Here is a 20,521-nt window from a genome sequence, read left to right on the forward strand (position 1 = left end):
TTCAAAGCATTTTTTCAGTAAAATGTCCTATAATATCTCTAATTAATGAGATGTGGTCCTATTTTGTTGTTGTTTTTGGTTTTTGGTGAAGGCACCATGAAAGTTACTATCAAATGGCATTTACAAAATCTTAGGAGTAGAAAAATAAAAAACTGTATGAAATTAAGAACCCAGAATAATTAATAGTCTATACACAGGCTATGGTACTAGAATAATGCCTGAATTACAAAATGTGTATTCTTTCATTTCACAAAAAAATCTAAGTTTTAGAGGAATTTTTATAACAATATATTAACATTGATATAAATTTAGAAAATGTTATCATTTCAGAACTAGTTCAGCATTTTTATACTTGAAAAGTGAAAGCAAGAAATTACTCCAAAAAACTGAGTTACATTTGTGAACACTAAAATCTGAATTTTTTTCTTTCCTTTCCTTTTTGTCCATTGGAGGAAGACCTATTTCTCATTTTCTGAAAATCTCAGTACACCAAAGAATAGGGAAACAAGAAAGAGATTACATATAATGTTTAAATCTTAAACAGAGGACAATGGTCCCCACTACTGACCATATTATCTTCCTTCCTGGGAATTATAATGCAATAGAAAGTTGATGAAAACTGCAACCAGTTTACTCATTTACAAAAATATTCTATCCACTGGTTGGACATAGTATTATAAGACTTATAATACTTACCTGAACTATGTTGAAAAACCTTAAAATTGCTAGGTATTTGAAACCCTTACTAAAACAGAGAAACAAACAAAATACTCAATTTAGAATGCTACCTTTGTTTTTTCAAGTATAGTAAAGAAGAATCAGAACAATTTTACTAACCAAACAGTACCACCACTAAAAATTAAAAGAAAAAACATCACAGATGTAGCAAATTTGTATAGAGAATGGATTAAAACATGTAGGAGTAGAAGATGAGCATTTGGAAATGTTTGAATAGAAGTGAAAGTTATGATATCATGCCATAATTTTCGTGAAATCAAGTAAACAATCATTAAATATCTTCATTCACATGCACAAAATCCAGGAATCATTAATATCTTTCCAAAATATGTTGCATTAACCGTACAAAGCCTTCAACAGAACACCCACACCAAGACAGTAGAAAATAACACAATAATTTGTATATTTTCTAATTTGAAAAGCAAAACTAATACCAGATGTTAGGAGAATTGGAAATATAAAAGGCTATGATCTATTCTCACTATAAATAAGTATAACGTCTATCAATAATGGGTGATTTCTTTGAGCAATCTCCACATACTTTCCTTCTATGGAGGAAAAAAATCTATTTAGCCCCAATCACAGAGAAATCATGAGAAAAACTATGTAATAGTACTAGAACCAAGAAAACATTTTTTCAACAATAAAGTAAATATGTGTGTGCTCATGTGTGCACGCAGGCAGGGATCCCTGTGTTTGTGTTAGCAGGAAAGGGTATCCATATAAAACTCTCTGCTTTTGGTAAAAATTAGAGATTAAAAAACACTGCTTAATAAGAAAAATTTATTACTTGTGTTTTTACTCTCAAAAGCTCAATTCTAAATATTTTTTCATATCCTAAAAAAAATACAAATAAAAATATTCCAAAAATAATAACCCTGAACACTAACATTATTAAATTTGAACACACCATCATATTACTGAGGCTCCTTCATTGTACAAGTATTAAATTGTAACATAAGAAAACATGTTTGATCTGAATATCCTCAAATATACTGAAAACATAAAAGAATCAAAACATACAGGCTGCACATTTCTAATCAATACATCTGAAATCTGAAGTGCTTTGAAATCTGTCAGTATTTTCAAATCATGGATGTTCAACTGGTAAAGACTAGACAAACAGAATCAGATACAAAAACAACTCTGAAATATGAAATACTTCTGGTCCCAATCACAGTGAATAAATGTGATTTAAATGCCAGTGTAATTATTAAATTCCACCCAAAATAAAAAATATACCAACAGATACCTGTTCAAAGAGGAACTGATTTAAACCCCCAACTAACAAATATTAAAAAGTCAAATGAAAACATTTTCCTATAGTACTTCCTCATAACTAATTTAAATTATGTGTATAAATTTAAAACCATGACAAAATTGGTATTATAGCCTTTGAGAAAATACATCAATTCTAATAAATTCTTATTACACAAATATCAAAATATTTATGCTATTTTCAAAGAAGCTCAATAAAACCAGAGCATCGACCTATATTTTGTCATTGTTCACTAAATAAAAGCAATTAAATAGAAATTAATTCATAGCTTACACGATTCTATCTCACAAATGTATACTTCTACTTTCAAACACAAATGCTACCTAAATACAGATGCTACATAATAGCGTTTTTAAATAACACAAACTTATTTACGTCTACTAAAATATCCAAGATGAATATGTTTTTCAAATGAAATCAAAAAAACTACCACCGGGGTAAAAATGGGAGTTCATAATCCACTTGAATCAAATGTATGAAATATGATATGTCAAGAGCTTTGTAACGTTTTGAACAATAATTTAAAAAAGTGTGCTAATAAAAACAAACCAAAAAAACTACCACAACATTCAAACAGAAAAACCAATCAATCAAATTTTCACACAAATATATATAACCATATATGTTTTGGAAAAAGTATTTACTTCCTCAATTTCAGGAACATAAAGAACATCTGTGGTTCAAACTAGTTTATATATCTTGATTCTAAAAATTTTTATGAACTCTTATGAAAAGGTGCATTATAATTAAAATTAAATGCTTGAACAAGAAAAAGTTTTACACAAATTTATTGCGTTGAAATAGTGAAGCATTTGCAACAATACACTATTTACCTCTCCATAAACACCATCACTGGAAATGTATTACAATACTACTAAAAAAGCAATGCATATGAAATTTATACACAATTTTTACACAGCTACACAATTGTGTACAAATTTACACACAATTACAATATACTACTACTAAAACACATCCCACTCAAAAAAATGTCAAATTGGAAAAATAATGCCAAGATTTAATCATGATCTGCAGACAAAAATTTTAAAGTTGCTTAGTGCATATTCAAATCTGCTCAAATACATCATTTATACTAAAATAGTGCAAGAAGTTATTTGTATGCACATCATGACTAGATAATCCATGCATATTAGATATCTCTTTGGTATAGTGGATATTAAACAAATTATTAATTATATATTATAAAAGAACATTAAACTGAGTATAATGAAAGACACGCTCAAGATAAAATTCAATTCCTCAAAAGTACTCAATAGGGTTGTAATTTTTTTATCACAAATACAAGATGGAATTAAAGGTAAGTGCTAATAAAATACTTGCCAGTTACAAAGAGATATGATCAGAGAAATTAGAAGATGAAAATGTAATCTTTTGACAAGTTCTAACAAAACTTATCATAACTTAATAACAATCTTATTTGGTGACTAAATATTAAAGTTCATCACTCACAATTGAGTTAGGATATAATGTACTTAACACTGTTAGCCTATCAGTAACATTTGAGGCCTCATACAGGAAAACAAATAATAGTATATATAAGTAAGAATTTAAGCATTTTTAAAATAAAATTTTAAATGTTTTTATTATCTGTGATGAAATAATGTAAAATCCAAAAATTGTATGCAGTTACCATTCCATTGTGGACCCCACCCATATTCCATGAAATAATCGGGTATATATTTTTAATTTAAAAAAAATAAGGAGGAAAGCAGAGTCCGACTCTTTCTTTCCATAATTAAGCTCTATTAAAAATGTAAAATAAACCTATTCATTCACTTTAAATATTCTATGTTAGCAGAATGCTGATCTTTCAAATTGAGAAACCTATCACCATCAGCAAGACATAAAACAACTACTATAACAACTCAGCCTACAGTATTTAATACTCTGTTAAATTCATTAAAAATTATGGCACAAAAATTACGTGTGTATTTTTATATCTTCAATTAATATTTTAGAGTTTACTGATAGGAATAAATATTCCTTAATAAATTCATCAATTCTACCATATTAGAATTAATCAGAGAAAACGCCATCCAACCTACTCATTTTAGAGGTAGAAAACTTTGGCAAAACAAGTTGAAGCTCAAAAATCACCAAGTTGTTAGAAACATTAGAAGATATGATCCTTATCCCCATTATTCCAATTTCATTCACTATACCACTCTGTCTTCATGATTGGAGATTATGATTGGGGATATACTAAAGTAAACAAAATGTTTAAAAGATTTGTAAAACATTGTGGTTATATTCTTTAATACCAGTTTTAATTCTTTACTGTCTATGTCAGAAATGTGTCCTTTTTTTATTCCTTCTCCCAGCCATCCCTCAGTTAAGTAAAATTCTACAAGCTACTATATATTTAAACCAGTTAACACTGTCAAACTACTTCCATTTTCTTTGAAAAATGGCTAAAATCTAGTCTGGATCCCTGTAAATTGAAAACTTATTTTGAAAGCAATTTCTTAATCTTAACTATCTGAGGAATCTTTTTTTCAATCTCAACAGGTCTTAAAAAACAGGATCACCAAATTCATTGGATGACAATTAAGAACAATAACCAAATATATAGAGAGATGTCTGTTGTTACCAATTTATTCATATGATTCACTTTCATCAAAAAAATCTGTAAAAATTAAAAAAGATTCAAAAATTATCACAGTTTACATGAAAACACAAAATTGACAGTTCTGTATTTATAACACACCCTATGCTAGGTGTGTTAATATTTATATTTATTTTCTCTTAAGGTTTCTGAGTTTAACCCATTTTCTGGCCTTTCTTTCAAACTTGCAGGAAGACTGTGAGTGAGTCTTTCTAAGGCAGGCACTCCCGGTTTTTACAACCTGCTTGCTGTTCCGTTGCTGATGTTTGCGCCCACGCCTAGGGTGTGTTATAATCTTTTTTAAGTCCTTACAGATGGAATCATACCTATTCTCAGGATCATTGTCGTCGTCATCATCATCCACTGTGACAGGCACTGATTTACATAAGGCTTCATCTCCTTGGGGAAAAAAGTGTACTTAAAATTAGCTTTAAATGATCTACATAAGTTAAACATTATAAAATAAAATTAAAAGTCCAAAGCTCTAAAAAATACCAGTAGGTACTAACCACTATTCTGAAATGTTTAAAAAAAATGTTTAAAAAGTGTAGTACAAAATATGTGAAGTACCAGAAATAAAATGATAAATAGTAAGGTCTTAAATATTTCAATGTTCCTTACAACATTACAGGGTGTGTGTTTGCTTGTTTGTTTTGCAGTGCTGGGAATTAAACACAGAGCTCTGGGCCTGCTGGGCAAGAAGCAAATTTGGAAATTCCTGTGGATCTGTAATTATTCCAAAATAAAAATTTCAAAATGGTAAAAAAATATTATTGCTGATGCTAGCCATGAACTTGCAGTCCTCCTTTCTCAGCCTCCATAGTTGTAGGAGAGGTCAATATGAATTAAGAGAGGAGACTTTTGGGGGGGTACTGGGAACTGAAACCAGGCGTACTTTGCCACTGAGCTATTTCCCCAGCCCCCAGCCCCCTTTTTTATAAAGATCGAGTCTTGCTAAGTTAAGTGGCTTAGGGCCTCACTAAATTGCTGAACTTGTAGTCCTCCTTTCTCAGCCTCCATAGTTGCTGGGATTACACATGTGTACCTCAAAGCCCAGCGAGATGTGTAATCCTTGAGAAATAGTTTTATTACTTTCACATACAGGCAATAGCCTAAACAGGCTAACAGTGTTTATATACAGACCTTTGGTTAATTTACATTCGTGAATAGATAAGTATGTAGAGACTGAGCTAACTATTAATGGATCTCAAGATCTGTACCTTCTTTTCAGATATTAAATTTTAATGATAGCTACAAAGAAACATCACATTAGAAACCCCAGCCCCTATGTATTCTTTATCTGTACTGCTGCTACTACCCAGGTATCATTTTTCTGATTTGTCTTTTTTCTTTTTTAGCATATTAGTGTTCTGTTTTTTCCTTATACATATGATAAAATATTTCCCAAAGTGTGTGTGCATGTCTTATTTTCTCAACTGGGCAAACATTTTTACTCAGATTATGTGTTATTTGGCACAAATGTATATCTTATCAATATAACTCAGACCGTACTACAGTTTGATTTATTGGTATTAGAATGTGATTAAAGCAAGTCATTTTGTTACCACAACTTACTACATTCCCCCACCATTTTCTCCCCCCTCACACCCCATAATTCTTGGAGGAGACTGTCCTGAGAACTTACATTGATATAGGTGGTCATTCTGTCAAATGACTATTTAAATTAAAAATGTGACTGATATAGTGCAGTATCTTTTTTATGCATATACTATATTATCATATGAAATTATTACTATAATAATACATGGATCATTGTGTGATTTTAGCAAGTACAAATATGGTTTTCAAATTTTTATGTTTGGTGTTTAATTATGTGTGTCTTTTAGTTGTAATCAAAACAAGAATTCTTAAAGCAGTTCATTACTGTCATGTTTTTAGATTAACTAATTATCATTATCTTTCTTGTTAATTACAGAGGAAAGATTATACAGTATTAACAAAGTTTTTGCCTCCAAAACATGAATATGTGTTAGCTGTGAGAATGACTCCAATTCAGTGCAAACTTTATCAGTACTACTTAGATCACTTAACAGGTAACCAATATACTTATTGTTTTCAATCTTCTCTATAAAGACATACTTTTCCTGAAGAAATTTTTCTTGTCAGTTCCTTTCCAGTTTTGCATTTGAATGGATGTCCTTAAAAGCACAATAGCTCTAATTTAAAAGAAATCACTAATGCTGTCATTAAGCTCTAGGAACAAATGAATAAAAAAATATATATGGCATGTATCCCTAATGAATGCTCTTCAATTGTAAGAAGCTATTTCAGAAGAATTATGAATATGGAATAAATCCAGAATAGAAGACACACAGAAATTCTGGAATATTTTAAAAAGTATTCCAATTGCATTAATGTTAAAAGGCATGTAAATGAAATCTATGAGATTGTTCCTTAGTTATCAAATTAATAAAGGTTGAAGGCAAAAAAAATAGGCAGAAAGCAAGACAGGCATTTAGAATGATCTCCATGTTGTAATAAAATTACAGCTGCTTAATGTACACTGAAATGTTAGCTGACACTGTTTTCTGGGTTTTTTCATTAAGAAGAATTTTAGTTTGTTATTCTTTGCATTATTTTTAGAAAACACAATGCATATCTATTGTTTTATCATCACTAAATGTGTGTGTGTGTGTGTGTGTGTGTGTGTGTGTGTGTGTGTGTGTCTCCATTTCTTTATGCCTGAAGTAGTTCACATAACAAAACCTAGTCTGTGGCTCTGAGGGGTTAGGGTTTTTTTGGTCACTTGCTTGGGTTCTTTCCCCAATATGCCAAGTTTCATTAGTGAATGCAGGTTAGAAAATGCCCCTGAGGGGCTGGGGATGTGGCTCCATGGTAGAATACTCGCCTAGCATGCATGAGGCATTGGGTTCAATCCTCAGCAAAACATTAAAATAAAGATATCCTCCTAAAACTAAAAAAAAAAAAAAAAAAAAAGTTTCAAAACAGAAAATCCCCTTGAGCCCATTGTGGATGCAATGATTGATTAAAAAACCAGAGGAGGATGGAGGTGTGCATACAGTTATTAAAATTATACTTTATGATACTAGGTGCCCTTCAATAGATAAAATGTATAAAGAAAATTTGGCATATGTACACAATGGAATATTACTCAGCCATAATAAAGAAAAAATTATGTCATTTGCAGGTAAATGGGTGGAACTGGAGAACATCATGTTATGTGAAATAACTCAATCCCAAAAAAACAAATGTTGAATATTTTCTCTGATATGCAGATGCTAATTTCACAGTGGTGTGGGGAGTTAGGGAATGATAGAAGTACTCTGGATGAGAAAAGGGGAAATGAAGGGAAGGGAAGGGAAATGGTTAAAGATAGTAGAATGAAGTGGACATTACTATCCTAAGTGCACATATGATTATACAACCAATGCAATTCTACATTATGTACAACCAAAAGAATGAGAAGTTGTATTCCATATATGTATAATGTCAAAATACATTCTACTATCATGTATAGCTAATTAGGACAAATTTTAAAAAAGAATGTGGAAAGAGAAAAAAAATTAAAAATCTAAACTGGGGTTGTGGCTCAGTGATAGAGTACTTATCTAGCATGCTTGAGGCACTGGTTTCGATCCTCAACACAACATAAAAAAAAAAAAATACAGATATTGTGTTCACCTAAAACTAAAACAATAAATGTTTCAAAAAACAGAAAATGTCCTTGAGCCCATTGTGGATGCAATGATTGATTAAAAAAACAGAGGAGGATGGAAGTGTGCATACAATTATTAAAATTATACTTTATGATATTAAAGTGCTACCCTTTGTGTAACATGTGTGTGTACTTTTTTTTTTTTGGCCCTACTGGGGATTAAATCCAGGGATGCTCTACCACTGAACTGTATTGTCAGCCCATTTATTTATTTATTTTGTTTGTTTGTTTGTTTATTAATACTGAGTCAAGAGCTTAGTATGTTGCCCAAGCTGGCCTTGGATTTAAAAAACATGTTTAACTTTATTTGTTTATTTTTTTATGTGGTGCTGAGGATTGAACCCAGTGCCGCACATGTGCTCGGCAAGTGTTCTACCCCTGAGCCACAACCCCAGCCCCTGGTTTTGTATTTTTTATCCCCCTGCCTCAGACTCAAAGTATTTTTTCAACACATGATTATACAACCCATGCAGTTCTGCATTATGTACAACCAAAAGAATTAGAAGTTGTATTACATATATGTATAATATGTCAAAATACATTCCACTATCATGTATAGCTAATTAGGACAAATTTTTAAAAGGAATGTGGAAAGAGAAAAAAAATTAAAAAGTTAAACTTCATCCTATATTGGAACACAGTGTAATTTTGAGCATTAACATACCTGTAATCCCAGCTACTAGGGAGGCTGAGGTAAGATGATTGCAAATTGAAGGCCAGCCTGGGGGGCCTAGCAAAAATAAAAACTAAAAGGGGCTGGGTATATAGCTCAGAGGTAGAGTATCCCTGGGTTCAATCCTCAGTAATCCCCAGGCCACATACACACACAAAAGAGTTGGTAGTGGTCTTCTATGCCTATAATCCCAGCAATTCAGGAAGCTGAGGCAGGAGGACACCAAGGTCAAAACCAGCCTCAGCAATTCAGCCAGGCCCTATGTAACTTAGCAAGACCCTGTCTCAAAATAAAAAATAAAAAGGGCTAGGGAAACAGCTCAGTGGTAAAACACCTCCAGGTTCAATCACAGTATCTCCCCATCAAAATCTAAGTGTCCTCAGTTAACTAACAGGTATTACTAAAACAACAATGCAAGTAACTAGTGAAAATTATAATAAATTTATATAATAACAATCAAATATATTTAGTATAACAACAAACAATGTTTGAAAATATGTGTAATAATGATTAATTTTTTTATTTTATGTTTCTAGGTAGCCATAACCAATTAACTCAAATCCTAATGTTCCTGATTCTCTATCCCATCAGGTTTGGGTATTCCATCTACAGTTTGGATTTTCTTTCTTCCTTCATTTTGATAGTGTTTTAAGAGAAGCATCTGTGATTGGGGAGGGGCCAAAAAAGAGAAGATTCTGTTTGTACTATCAGAAACTAGCTAAGAAATATCAAAAAGGGTTTCAATACACTAAATTTAAGCTATTTAATGGGATTTCATGGGACTCAAAGCTATCTCTTCTGAAACCAGGAATGGTTGTGCACACCCATAATCCAAGTGACTTGAGAGGTTGCAAGGAGGATCCAAGTTTGGGAGTTTGAGGCCAGCCTCAGCAAGTAGAGAGACTCTATCTCAAAATATGAAAAATGCTAGGGATATTGCTCAGTGGTTGAGCAACCCTGTGTTGAATCCCCAGTACCAAATGAAAAGCTCTCTGTTCCAATTTTAAAAGCTATATGCTTGGCAAAGCACTTAAAACTTTTGGTCTCATTTCCATTAAATGAATACCTCCTGGACTATTCTCACAAAATGTACCATTTTCTTTCATAAATTTTACTGTTCATTACCCCAGAAAAAAAGCACTAAACACATATAGAACATTTTTGTTATTTACCCAAAAACTTTGGTCTGACTGACACAAAAGACTAACAATGTATGAAATATTTTACAAAGATGGCATAAAATTAAATCAAGAAAGGTCTTATAGTAAACTGGTGATCATTTTTAAATAGACTTCTCCTAAAGAGTAATCCTGAATTAGATTTTCTTCAGGAAAAATTAAACAATGTAGTTATTAAAAAAGGTTTAAAGAGAGTACAAATTTTAAAATGTTTACTTAGTTTTTTCATACCTGAAGATTGGCAAAATCCAGTGTGTGAAGAAAGCACTAAATTTTCAGTCACAGGCTTAATTTTCTGTTCATCACTGCTCCCCTCGCCTACAGAATTCTGATCATCATCTCCTACATCAGATGATGAGGAAGTAATGTCTGCTTGCTTCCTTTTATTGCTTGTTCTTAGGGGGTTTCTCTTTTTTTCCTTGACATTGCCTGCCTTCTTTTTAGCTGAAGCTCTTTGTTTCTTCTGCTTTTTATTATCTTCAGAACTTTCCTCAGCATCAGAAGATGATGAGCCACTTTGTATTTCCTTGGTATTTCTCTTTGAATTTAAATTTCTTCTTTCCCTCAATTCTATTCTTTTCGGTTTCTTATCAGAAGAGTCACAACCATCTTGTTTCATGGAACATTTCTCAGTATCAGATGATGAAAAATCTTGTCTCTTCCTTGAACTCTTTTCAGGCAAGTTGCGTCTTTTCTTCTCTCTACCTGATGCTCTATTCTTAATCTTTTTATCTTCTGAAGAGTCACAACTATCTCCTTTCCCTGGTACCTTTTCAACATTATCAGATAACTCATCCTTCTTTTTAGAAATTTTATCTTTCATTTTTTTACCTTTCTTTTCTCCATCAGTTGTGTCACTCTTGCTTTGTTTTAGGCCCTTAGGAAAATGACAACTTTCTTCTCCCTCAGGTAATTTCTCAGTGCTATCAGATGATGATTCATAATGCCGTTCTATCTTCATTACTTTTTTCTTCAAGTCTATAGTCTTTTCTTTTTCTTCAGTCCCCTTTTTGTTCTGCTTTTTATCTTCTTCAGAGGAATCATCACTCTGCTCTTTCTTTGGGAATTTATCAGCAACATCAGATAAGCCACCCTGTACTTTTTTACATGTTTTGGTTCTCAGATGCTTGCTCTTTTCTTTAGTTTCAACTATTTTTTTGTCTCCTAGGGAATTTAAACTCTCCTCTTTCCCTGAAGAAGGCTTATCAGCAACATCAGAAGAAACACTTGGCTGCTGTTTCTTAGAAAGTCGATCTCTTAATTCCACTATGGTCTTGTCTTTCTCAATTGTGCTTTCTGCTGAAGAAAAATTCTGTTTCCTTTCAGCATCATCAGATGATCCTTCTTGTGCAGTCTTCAAACTCTTCTGCCCTTGATTATCCATCCCTTTTTTGCTGTTTTTTTCATCTTCAGAAGAATCATAATCTTTTCTATTGGAAAATCTTTTTTTGGTTGTTCTGACAGCCCCAATTTTACTCATGCTTTTTATTTCTTTTTCTAATTCTGAGTCATAATTAGAAGACTCAGACTGATTTTGGCGTTTCTTTTTAGAAATTATAGAGCTTTTAGCTGATTTGCCTTTTTTAATATCAAAATCTGAGCCGGAAGTAGAACTTTTTCGTTTCCTTTTTCCTTTATCATCTTTCCCTTTTTGAGTCTTTAAATCATACAGAGTCTTATGGTTTGTCTGAGTTTCATTAATATCAGTATCTGAAGAAGAACTGTGACTCATCCTGCTGCTTACCTCTTTGAGGATTGCTAACATTTCATCAGAATCTGAATTTTGATCCACAATCTCTGATTGCTTGGACTTAGGCAATTTATTAGGCTTAGGATTATCTATAGCACTGTCAGAAGAATTTCGCTTGTCCTTTTTCCTGATTGGAACTGATAGTTTTTGTTTCTCCTTAACTACTTCGTTACTTTCTTCATCTGAATTAGATGTTGCAGGGTTGGTTTCTGTCTGTCGCCTCAAGGGTGTAGTCTTAACACGTGGGGATCTTCGAAGATCAGATTCTTCTAAAAGTAAAGGAACTTCATTTTCAGTTAAATGCTCATTGTCGGTGTTTTCCTGTCCAGGTCCACATTTCTCTGACTTGGGGTTCAAACCAGAACTTTTAGGGCCATCTTTATCTTGTGGAACTTCCTGGCAATCAGCACCTTTAACTGGGGAATTAGAAAGGGAAACAGGGGTGAGTTTAACATATAATTCCTTTGTTACTTTAGCTGTACTTTTTGACTTAATACCTCCTCTGTTGTCTTTTGAAGGAATATTTAATTTTACAGATGAACTCTCCAATTCTTGCTCAGTTCCACTATTGCCATCCCCCTGAAAATCAGTTGAACTCTGAATTTCCATGGCAGTCTCAAGATTCTCAAAAATATCCTCTGGAACTGAGGAAGGAACAGACACAATATCCATGTCTAAGTCTTCAGAAGTATTAGCAGGTTCATACTGAGGTTCCTCTTTCCTATCAGATTTCTTATGCTCACCACCAGTACTTCTATTTGCTCTTTGTTCCTCTATTGGGATACTCTGATCCATGTGCTCATTATCTACCTGTTTTCTGGACAGTTTACCGTCTGACTTTGAAATATCCTTCCTTTCCAAAGCAAAGATTTTTTCTCCTTTTCGTACTTTTGTTTCCGACTTAGCATCTACAACTTTATGCTCTTTGGTATTTTTCTCTTTGTTTACAGCATCCAAAGCTTGAATCTCTGAATTCAAATCTTCCTCTAATGCAAGATGAGCCTTCTTGATATCAGCCAACACAGATTTAAAAGCCTTAAGCTGACGTAACTTTGTAGCAGAACTGATTTCTGAATTATCTGTTGCCTGCTTCAAAAACTTAACATAACTGGAGTTCATGTTGGCTGTGGTCTCAATCAATTTTTTTGCCTTTTTAATCATCTCTTTGGGCACAGTTAGTGCTGAATAATTGTAGGTTACAGAGCCAGAACACGAATCATCTAATTTCTTTTCTTCTCCATTGCAATTTGAAGTATTCTTCTTTGGAGAAAATTTGGGTGCATGTTCACATACTTTAGTACTCTTTTCACTGTCAATTTTTATCTTCTTCTTATTTTGCTGCAACAATTGTTCTAAGTTCTCAAATACACTGTTACATGCAGTGACCAAGTCCAATAAAGGCTCTGGGTGACAAATGTAGCAATACCATTGGTTATTTTCATCCATTATAGTAGATAGCTCCTTTCTACCAAGGTTACGGAGAATGCATTTCTTACAGAAGGCATTATGGCAAAAGTCACAACAAATCAAGTTCCCGCCTTCTGCACACCATCTGAAATGTTTTAAAGATTAAAATATTATTCCAAATGAAACTAATTTTAATCTCTTCATTATTAAAGCAACTTAAATTGTCCTGTCAGCAATTTTAGTAGTATTTTAGGTCATCTGCCTATTCCTTATCAGAAAGCTTAAAACTTAAAGCTTAGTGCAAAAAGACATCATAATGATGAGATTACAAAAGATGGATCTAATAAAAGACTCTTAAGAATTCCCCCCAAAATGATGACACTGAATGCTAGGTGATCTTAATTATTACCTACCTACATTGTTCATCCATTCCATCTGAGTCACGGCTAATATCATCACTCATGTAATACTTAAAGCAATTCTATAGAAAGAAAAAAAGAAGGGGAAATTTTATTCAAAATTCATTAACATTCATAAGGAACAAAAACTTAACTTTTGGTGGGGAGTACTGGGAATTAAACCCAGGAAATTCACACATGCTACACAAGGACTCTATCACTGAGCTACATCTACTCCAAAAAATTAACATTTGAAATCATTAATAAAGTAAAAGGAATGTGCACATTTTAAACAATCAAATCAGAACATTGTACTACCCAATACTAGTATTTTCCAGTCATTGAAATTCCTCAAGGAATTAACTTTTTGACACAGATTGCCCTACCATCAAGCACTATTATTCCTTACTTAAAAAGTGCTTTAAAGATTTTTATTAAAGATTTTATTTAATAAAGCAAATTTCTGGTCTTATACAACTAGCTTACAAAGCTGTACATAAAACTGTATTAGATGTTTCTACTTCCTAATTTTAACAGTCACCACATATAAACAGCTACTATGTGTACAACTGAACTATTAACCTACATTATCTTTCAATCTCAAAATATCTACCCATAAGGTAGGAGATATTCTAAGGGGAAAAGTTAAGGTTCATTAATATGTAAATTAATCTAATATCATACACTATTAAGAGGCAAAATTGTTATTCAAATTCAAGTTTCACTAACTTCAAATTCCTTTCCAGTCAGATTGGGAAAAGGGAAGGTTCCAAAAACTACCCAAACTGCCTAGACTTACAGACTCGTCCTTAGAAAAAAGCAAATAAGAAAAGAGAAAGGAAATGCAGGTTACCAATCCAGCTGTCAAAATTTAAAACTTAAGAAGCCGAGGCAAGAAGATCACAAGTTCAAGGCCAGCCTGTGCAACTTGCCAAGACCCTGTCTCAAAATTTAAACCAGCCAGAGCTGGGCACAGTGTAATCTCAGCAGCTCAGGAGGCTGAGGCAGGAGGATCGCTAGTTTAAAGCCAGCCTCAGCAACTCAGAGAGTCCCTTGCCTCTAAATAAAATACAAAAAAGGACTGGGGATGTGGCTCAATGGTTAATTGCCCCTGTATTCACTCCCCAGTACCAAAAACAAAACAAAACAAAAACAAAAATTAAAGTTAAACAAAAGGGCTGGGGATATATCTCAGAGGCAGAACACACCTGGGTTCAATCATCAGTACCACGCAAATAAAAAATAAAAACTACAGCTAGAACTCCCAGGAAAATATGGCCTACCCCTGCATTTCAAAAGTGAGATACTCACACAGGATTCATCTCAGCACTAACAAGAGATGGGGAGCCTATACATAACCTTTATATCATAGGTATTTTAAAAGAACTCTACTGTATTACCAACAAAAAGTTGTAGACAGACTATTAAAACCATAATCAACCTATAAGAAACATTTAAATTATATTATCTCAAGTTACTTCAAACCCTCTTCCACATGGAAACTTAAAGTAGTAGGGTACATTAAAAGGAGGGTTAGAAAACACAAGCATGCACACATACACAAAATGTCAGGTTTTCGATACTTAACAGGTTCTCCTTTAGCTCTCAATCGCTAAATACTGTGTTGTATTTCCTAGAAGGAGCTGAACCAATCCCACTTTACCAGGGTAATTCTTATTCACATTTCAGGTATTAGTTTATAACACCTCCACTGAAAAGCCAACCAAGTCCTAATTACAAAGGCTTCCTATCTGCTCCATAATCACAATATCTCCCCTGTAATGGCATTTTTCAGGCCTTTTATATATGGGTCTTCCCCTCTACAATGTAAGCCTGATCAACAAATCTTTACATACCTTACAAATAAGGACTTGCAGTGAAGGGTGTCTATAAATGGAATCTTTTTGAAAATGATTGACCTGCTGTCCACAAGCTGTGCAGCTCACGATTCCATGAAGCCCATCTTCTAGGAGAAAGGAGCGATCATTATTTACACATTTACACAGGGGGGAAAAAAGGATATTTACCTTAGTCAGCATTTTGTGAACTTTATATTAGATATGAGATACCTCATAATCCATGGGGAAATAACTTTTTGGACACCCATTAAAAAGCCTTTTTTTTTTTTTACTGATTTTCTAAAAAAAAAAAAAATACTGACTTTCTAAAAAATCTGACAACCTTGTCAAATTCTGAGCTACAAATCCTAAACGTCTTTCCTTTTACATATACAAACCCCATTCATTTCTCACAACTTGGCATAACATGAAGAGACCCCATAAGGAAGTTCTAAAAATAAAGATCAAGGGCTCTTTTTCATTGCTATTGCTTTACAAATAAATACACTATCTGTTCTTAGGGAATGGAGAAGTAAATGACATAAACATCTTTTATTCTCCAAGTGGAATTGTCTGCACAAATTCTATCCATGGGGTACATGAAAACTTGGCAATTTGATATTACCCATTTCCTTCCTAAGATTTGCTTCAATACTGTCCATAATCCCCACATGGCTTCTTTCTATGACTACTGTCCACTCCCTACTAACAGTGTCTGGTTGTACATTATGAGTTATCTATACAGCAGCAAAACATCAGCTAGTTGGAAAGGCATACCCTCATCCTGTACTATCTACAGGAAAACAGGCTGAAGATAACCTATACAAGCAACAATTAGAAGAAACCTCTCCTGCCTTGTTCTTGTTCCTACTTCGGCTAAAGCAGTGCCTTACAATCTAAGCTGAACATCAGAATCATCTGAAGAATCTTTTTAAAAAACAGAAACACACCTGTAATCCCAGCTACTTGGGACGCTGAGCCCAAGAGTGAAAGACCAGCCTGGGAAACACAGTGAGACCCCCCATCTCAAGAAAAAGAAAATGAAAAAGAAAAAGGAGGGAGAAAAAAAAAAAAGACAGCCGTTCCCAACCAATAAAACAACGAACTGAAATCCCTCCCCCCCCCTCTCTCTCTCTCTTTGTGCCAGATCCTGATATGCAACCAAGACTTTGATCCAAATAAAATAGTAGATTATGATTAAAAGAGGTCAGTGAAAATGCCTTTGTTCACAAATAAAAAAGAGAAGACTGGAAGAAACAACACCCCACCCCACCCCACCCCACCCCAAAAAAGTCTCTATCCCTAAATAACACAAAACTCCAGATGCATTTCTCACCTTTGAGTTTTCTATTTTGTGTTTTGTTAGTTTTAAGATCCAAAGCACCATGGGCCCAAAGACTATTTTAAGTATCTTTACTTGTAGAGGCTAAAACAGTTCAAAGCATAAGGACACCATCATACATTTTCAGAAGATGAAAGAGAATCTCAAGGCTTACTTAAGGTTTTATTTTTAATCACACTGCCTGCCCTACATTGTTTTGATCTTGGGTATTCGTGTATTCTGTTATTTGTTTTAACAGAAATATTTGGTGTAATTTTCATTTCAAATAATAATTTAATTAAGATAAATGAAACCTAGAATTTGAATATACACCCAATGTTAAATACTATTAATTAAGCATCTGCTATGTGTTTTTGCATATATATCATTCAAGAAATTTTTAAAAATAGGTGATCCTTTAGAGAATTTCTTCCACAGGAAAAAGGAACTGTATATGAGGATATTCACTATAGCACTAATTAGAAAATTAAAAACTGGAAATAATTTCAGATTTGGGAAATAAATAAATTTACACTGAGCTTTGTAATGTTGTGAACAACCAATAAAAATAAATAAATAAATAAATAAATTTACACTGTAAGAATTCTATAGAGCAGTGAAAAACCAACTAGATGTGTATTTGCTGACATGGATAAATTTCAAAAACAATGTTGAATGAGAAATGTTCTCAAAGGATATATATATATATGATATATATATCATACTATTTTTGATTTTTAAATGAAAAATGTTTTTTTAATAAATACATATATAGAAAACATAGAAAAACATGCATACACATGCACATGCATAAAACTTTAAGATAATCATTACCTGTGGGGTGGGAAGAAGGGGAAATGGATGAGAGTAGGACTGAACCAATATTTTATTTAATTGAGATCTGAAGCAAATATGGTAAAATGTTGAAATGTTACTTTTTTTTATGTACTTGTTTCTGTTACACGTATGTTTAAATTTTTATATCTAGTTATGAAATAAAGATTATAACAGTGTGTCAATGTAAAAAAACATTTTCATTTCTGAGCTCAATACATTTTAGTGTTTTAAAGAGAGACTAAAATTATTTTGCCGTGTAGAAAAGTTAGTGTAACATATTTTTTAATAATTAAACTGGGAAAAGTATGTCAAAACAGGATATGATTTTTTAAGTGACATTGTGCTATAATTTTGTTCCAAATCAATATTATTTTATATATAAATAAAATAATAAAATATTATTTTATATATAAAGTTTACATTCTTGACACTGTTCTAAATTAGGCTTCAATTTGGGAACTAATTTTACCAAAAAGTCTGAACAATAGCCACAGCAATCCACTATCTCAGATCACTAGTTTGTTCACACATGCATAAGCCTAAAATGAAATTTCTTGTGTGATTTCTGACAGTTTACAGATGTAACAAATCATTAAGATAAAAATAAACATAAAATATTTAAGTGCACTACATGGCTATAAACATACATATTCACTTAAGCATGATATAAACATTCTTACACAGGACACTCAACAAAATAGACCAGAAAACAATATCAGCTGAGACCAAATACCAGCACCATACCAGAGTGGCACTAGAAATACCCTCCCCAAAAAGTCCTTATTCTGCTTTCAAGTCCCATCCACATAGCTGACACTGACTGCTCTAGAGCCCCTTCCCAAAAGACACCATTTAAACATTAATTGACACAATGAAGTACACATAATTATCCGTCTTTGCTAAAGGACTCAATGCTCAGAGGAAAGAAACTCTTATCCTCTAATCCTTATCATCACCTTCTACTTGCTGATTCTCTAAGTTTTAAGAGTAGTAGTTTATCTTAAACTGAGTTGTGTTGCTGCAATGGCAATTTCTCGACTATGAACTAGATTTCAAAAAATCGTCCGTATACTCAAAAGGGGCTGATCACCCCCTTGTGGACAAAAGACTAAACAACATTTCTTTGATTTTCACCAGCAACCTCACGGATTATTTAATCTGAAAAGTGATATTTTATAACTGTGGATCTAGTTCGATCAAGATAATTGAAATCTGCACGAAATTTCACCAATATAAAAACTTCTCTATCATTTCACAATCATATAACATGGTCAGTATTAAATGGCCACACCTTCATTATACTTCTATTTAGAAATTTACTGTCATATTCTCTCTTTAAGAAATTCATTTCTGGGGCTGGGGATGTGGCTCAAGCGGTAGCGCACTCGCCTGGCATGCGTGCGGCCCGGGTTCGATCCTCCAGCACCACATACAAACAAAGATGTTGTGTCTGCCAATAACTAATAAATAAATAAATATTTAAAATTTAAAAAAAAAGAAATTCATTTCTTTTATGGTTATAGTTTCTGGCTCTGATAATGTGCCCAAAAAGGATATACAGGCACCAATTAAAAGTAAAAAATGAACAAGTGGGAAACATACTCCACTCTAATAAAATTTCTAAATGAATTCTCCTAATGCTAAATTTATACAAATTGTTAGCCAATCTAGCTGAGAACATAAGTGATGATAGACAAAGGGAAAGGTGTCTCAGGCATATGGAGGATGGTTTATTGGCTCTAGCTCTTTTCTCTTTCCTACTCATCTCTGCACTGCATCAGTGGATCAAAAATTTGAGTATACTTTAAGGACAAATTGGGGTACATTCTCAACCTCATCCCCAGAAATTCTATCTTGTTAGAAGTGGAGTCAAAATATTTGCATTTTTAATAAGTACACCAGAAAATACTGAATGCTGATGTCTGTCACTCTATGTGACAATGTTCTAAATATGTATGCAATTACCTAAAGGCCATGGGCAAGATTTTGCACAAGTCTGAAATTCTGAGTAAGGGAAAACACTTGGTATTCTGGTATAGGGATTATAGAACTAATGTGAAGAAGGGAATGCCAAGCTTCTTGAGATAAATAACTTAATAGCCAATGAAGGCAAAGGAGTTTAGATAAATAGTGTTTAACCTTTTCTGCTTCAGAGTTCAAAAGAGAAACAGAAGTTATTTTTAAGTAGTGCTTTTTAAAAACAATGGGCAGAAAAGTGGAGGTATTTTTAGAAAGCACGTAAGATTTTCTAATATGGTCATAAACAGCAATTTAAACTCATGGTTCATTTTCACTTGTATTTACCTCCGCGTTTTTTGAGATTTTCAGTTTTCATTTTACTTCTGCTTCTAAATTCAGGCCCTTTAAAATCATCTTTGTCTTCATTCAGCACTGGCTCTGGTTGTACAATCACTGTACCTAGAATGATTTCATTTAAAAAACCATTACACATATTAAATGTGCAAGTGAAGTACAAGACTTCAGTTCAGATAAAGCCAACATTGCTGGTACATAGTTTGTTTCTCTCAAGCTTTAAAATACTTGTCTAAGGACCTCACAAAAGTAAATAAAATGGGAAAGCAGAAAAAGGGCCAGGTTTCAACAATCAGATAATTTATTGGAATATAGTTCATGAGGGGGAGGTATTATGAACTAATTAAAACAGAAATGTAGGAATAAAATAGCCTCATCCCAGTTTTGAATTTTTATAGTGCCTACCACAAAGCTGTTATGAATATGAACATTTGGACTAAATTCCATGAAGAATTTATAAAATGAA

At 33.0% G+C, this 20,521-nt stretch overlaps 1 protein-coding gene across 9 annotated transcripts in view; it reads right to left on the reverse strand.

Moving 5' to 3' along the window:
* The window catches only part of Atrx (ATRX chromatin remodeler), a 226,069-nt gene that overhangs the window by 144,994 nt on the left and 60,554 nt on the right, over nucleotides 1-20,521 (reverse strand). For 5 of the 9 annotated variants that reach the window (XM_040281649.2, XM_040281657.2, XM_021734667.3 and 2 more), the window contains 5 exons: nucleotides 20,047-20,160; nucleotides 15,603-15,712; nucleotides 13,762-13,829; nucleotides 10,423-13,493; nucleotides 4,970-5,042 (listed from right to left, as the gene is read on the reverse strand). In XM_040281649.2, the coding sequence (XP_040137583.1) occupies nucleotides 4,970-5,042; nucleotides 10,423-13,493; nucleotides 13,762-13,829; nucleotides 15,603-15,712; nucleotides 20,047-20,160 (3,436 nt within the window). The remainder of the gene's footprint in view (nucleotides 1-4,969; nucleotides 5,043-10,422; nucleotides 13,494-13,761; nucleotides 13,830-15,602; nucleotides 15,713-20,046; nucleotides 20,161-20,521) is intronic. The other 4 variants (XM_013363851.4, XM_021734669.3, XM_021734672.3 and 1 more) reach the window with 4 other exon arrangements.

The sequence above is a fragment of the Ictidomys tridecemlineatus genome, chromosome X, assembly GCF_052094955.1.
Source record: "Ictidomys tridecemlineatus isolate mIctTri1 chromosome X, mIctTri1.hap1, whole genome shotgun sequence".
NCBI classification, from domain to species: domain Eukaryota; kingdom Metazoa; phylum Chordata; class Mammalia; order Rodentia; family Sciuridae; genus Ictidomys; species Ictidomys tridecemlineatus.